Below are 3,378 nucleotides of genomic sequence, written 5' to 3'. Positions count from 1 at the left end.
AACCTATAATTCGTGTTTTCATTTTTGATTTCATTACTATAAATGAAACTTAAAAAATGTGATCTTATGATCACATATAGAGCTAATGCAGCTCTTTTTTTTAAGAACTTTCCCACCCTTTAATGTTACTTATTTACCGAATAAGAGGCCTCCAAAGTAAGCCCATTTCCCTACTAGGCCTCTCGGCCGTACGGATACTTTCGCAACGCGATAAAAACCACATATCGCGTTGTTGAAAAATTCCCAAAAAAAATCAGATGAAACCCCACCCTAATCTTAACCTTACAAAAAAATTTTATTGCCTTCCAACGAGAATTCAATTTATGGGAGCGTTTTGAAAAACGCGTTTTCCGTACTGCTCCTCTCAGCCGTACGGATACTTTAGGTACCCACTGTACAATTGATAGAAAAGGATATAACCAAATAGGAGAGGAAGAATAAAGAATGAGAGACAGTACCTTTACTCAGTTGTAGTTGACGAGTTGTACAACACAATTAACACACACAATTGAACCAGAGTTGTATTACTTGAACTGAATCGGAAACACCCGATCGATCAAACTACAGAATGGATCTGCGCCCAGAAGAGAAGAATATCGCACCCTTTTATACGAAAAGAGGAAGGATGCGTCATTGTATAAAGAAAACGATAGGAAAAGTATCCCATGTAAAACCCACCCCCGAGTGAGTTGACAGTTCTGTCAACTCACTTAATTGGGGTTTAAAGAGCATTTAAATGGGGTAAATGGGGTTTGAAATATGCGTGGAGGACGCGTAATTTATGCGTGAAGATGCAATCTAGAAAGGGTCAAGAACCCGGCGACGGCAGAGGAGGAAAAGGGGTTGCACCGGAAGCTGTACAGGTGTGATGCGTCATCATAGCCGTAGGCCAAATGACGCACACGCCGTTCTATTACATGGCTCCGGGGCCCCTTGGATTACGTCCCGTAATCTACTAAATTGGTTGGTTGTTCAGCGGAGGAAGAAGATCTCGAAGTGCTATTGGTGGCGATGAATCCAGAACCTCTTCACGGCGTCGGCGATGAACGCGGGATGAATGAATTCGCGGGCGAGGCTTGCAGCACATGGCGAAGATAAGCGCGAAAATTCCGAAGTATCGTAAAAAAGCTATGAGAAAGGCGAAAACGAATACCAAACTGGTGATAAATAAAATCAGTTTGAACGTTTCCCACCAACTCATTTGTCCAGATACGTGAGTTTTTTCGGCCGCCGTCATGATGATTGTTTGTACGGGCGTGAGTGGAGTAATTTCTTGTGCTGCACCCGAGTGAATGGATTGCTCCGCCATAGCTGCTGTCATGTCCGCCATGATGTTCATTGGGCTGGTGATAAAAGCTTTATATCCGGGGTTTGTCGATGGTTGATATTTGTAGCTGTTGTCGTCGATGTAACGAAATGAGACCGGCCAATCTTGCTCCATTGGAATAACGGTAGCTTCAGCCAGCTTCCAGGTGTCGTTGCGGTACACGTAATGTTTACCGTTGAAGTTGACGTAATGGTCGGACCAGTAACAAGGTTGGTAGGTTGTAAGCTCCCATCCGTTTTGTGATATTGTAGAATTTTCATACCTGGGTTGAGGGCCGCAGGTAGTAGTCTCCGTAGTGAAAGTGATTTTTTCGGCGCGGCATTCTTTCATTAAAACGGTCATCCCTTTTGCCTGCAGGGTGACGCAGGTAGGCAATCCCAATATACTGGCTGCTAACCAGCCGTCGTATTGCGCTGCCGCCACTGCCAACGAATGTTTTATCCTTGTTATTTGACAATTCATGTCGTGAGCAGCGCGGAGAATTTCATTCTCGTGATCAAGAGTTTTGTCCTTCAAATATTGTACATGAGATTGCAATAATTTGATAAGAGCCATTCTTTTATCTTCAGGATAGCTATAATAGTCGTCCCGTATTCTGATGTACTCGAGCTCTTCTTTTGTAGGTTTGCTGGCCGTACGGTCGAGAATAAGGTCAGATGTTTTATTGCCTTCGCTTCCCAATTTGAGAATGACGATGAACAAATGCTTGTCACCAGCTACTGCGAAAGTATTGTTAGTAGATTCGCAGTTTACCATTATACAACGGTCAGTATGCGTGATGTGATATGCTAGTTGATTGGAGTCGTCTTCCAATTTGAAAGTTGTTGCTGTAGATGTTTGAGTTATTGTTGCCTTGCCTTGTGTGAGAAGCCGCGGTGTGTGTGCGATGCGATCTGCATCGGCCACATCCCAAATTAAAGTCATGTGGTTATGCGTGTGTACGCCATCTGAGATGTTAGCTCGTCCCAATGGTGTGTCGATCAAATCGTTTTCTTCTTGTAGAATTATAGTTTCTTCCACCATGCAGTTCAATACTTGAGTCGATATAGTGCGCATCCACGCACCACTTTCCGATGGTTCTGGCACGTAAAGCCATTTTCCGTCGGCAAATTTCATCGGCATTTCGTCACAACGTTTGGTTTGTGCCATGATCTTACATTCGGCTTCCGTTGTGTCGACTGCACGTTTGTCGGGCACTACGATTTGTTGAAGAAAAAGATTTGTAGAGATGTGATTAATTTTTTCCCATCGGCTGCATACATATCCGCGCACTTTCAATCCATCTTTTCTATCGGTCCAAACAGCGTAGTCTGCGTTGCGTTGAGTCGGGCGGCGAATTGGCTGACATTTGTCGTCATCGATTCGTAGATGTTCTTGTCGTATCGGATCCTTGCAGTTACAAATTGTAGTCTCGAAGGCGACCGCGTAGACGCTCAGCAGTAGTAGGATATAGATAGTCATCTTATTCTTTTGTCTGCAACGGAAAGAATTGATAGAGGTAAGTCGTTGGGCACCATAAAACAAAAAAAAAGGATTTGGTTTGGGTGACATTGAAAGTGGCGACACATCGGTTGAATGGCGCCGTCTGGGTGGAATTAGAGTAGTCAACTCCACCATGTTGTCAATCTTTTTATATTTTGTGTCGAAATGGTGGCTGCAGTTTTAGTTTGGTTTTAATATTCGAAATGGAGCCTTCACGTTGTTGATGTTGATGTTTCTCGTGTCGTGTTTGTTGCGGTAGCTGTATTTTTATTGTTTATTAACGTATTCATTTGTTTTATTTGTTCCGTTTTTGTTATTTTTAGGCGATATCCTGGTTATGCTAGGTATCGGAAGCATTTCGATATTCCGTCGGCCCGTTTTTTATGGTTCTGCGAGTCGGGCTTTGATGTTTTCTTCCCCGAGGGCATAATCTTTGCCGAAGAGGAGCTGGAGTTTCCAGATATAGGCCGTCTTCACCTCGGCGATTGAGATTTGTTTTTGTAATGTGTCGATGTACTTCATTAATTTGTGCTCTTTTGAAAATACAATGTTGCGTGAAAGTTTTTGTT

At 43.2% G+C, this 3,378-nt stretch overlaps 1 protein-coding gene across 1 annotated transcript; it reads right to left on the bottom strand.

Annotated features, from left to right (window-relative positions):
* Positions 1–787: 787 nt before the first annotated feature.
* Positions 788–2,902, bottom strand: LOC124190108. The gene is made up of 2 exons (XM_046582676.1): positions 2,588–2,902; positions 788–2,523 (listed from the first exon to the last, which is right to left on the bottom strand). Exon 2 carries the CDS (start codon positions 2,474–2,476, stop codon positions 956–958), a length of 1,521 nt encoding a protein of 506 aa, XP_046438632.1. The 5' UTR covers positions 2,477–2,523; positions 2,588–2,902; the 3' UTR covers positions 788–955.
* Positions 2,903–3,378: the final 476 nt, after the last annotated feature.

The sequence above is a fragment of the Daphnia pulex genome, chromosome 3 (genome assembly GCF_021134715.1).
Source record: "Daphnia pulex isolate KAP4 chromosome 3, ASM2113471v1".
In the NCBI taxonomy this organism is placed as follows: Eukaryota; Metazoa; Arthropoda; class Branchiopoda; order Diplostraca; family Daphniidae; genus Daphnia; species Daphnia pulex.
Note: the sequence above shows the minus strand (reverse complement) of the source record. Positions and strands in the feature narration are given on the sequence as shown.

What these genes read in the sequence shown, in the direction of transcription:
- LOC124190108 (XM_046582676.1), bottom strand. Translation starts at nt 2,476, where the DNA reads ATGGCACAAACCAAACGTTGTGACGAAATGCCGATGAAATTTGCCGAC.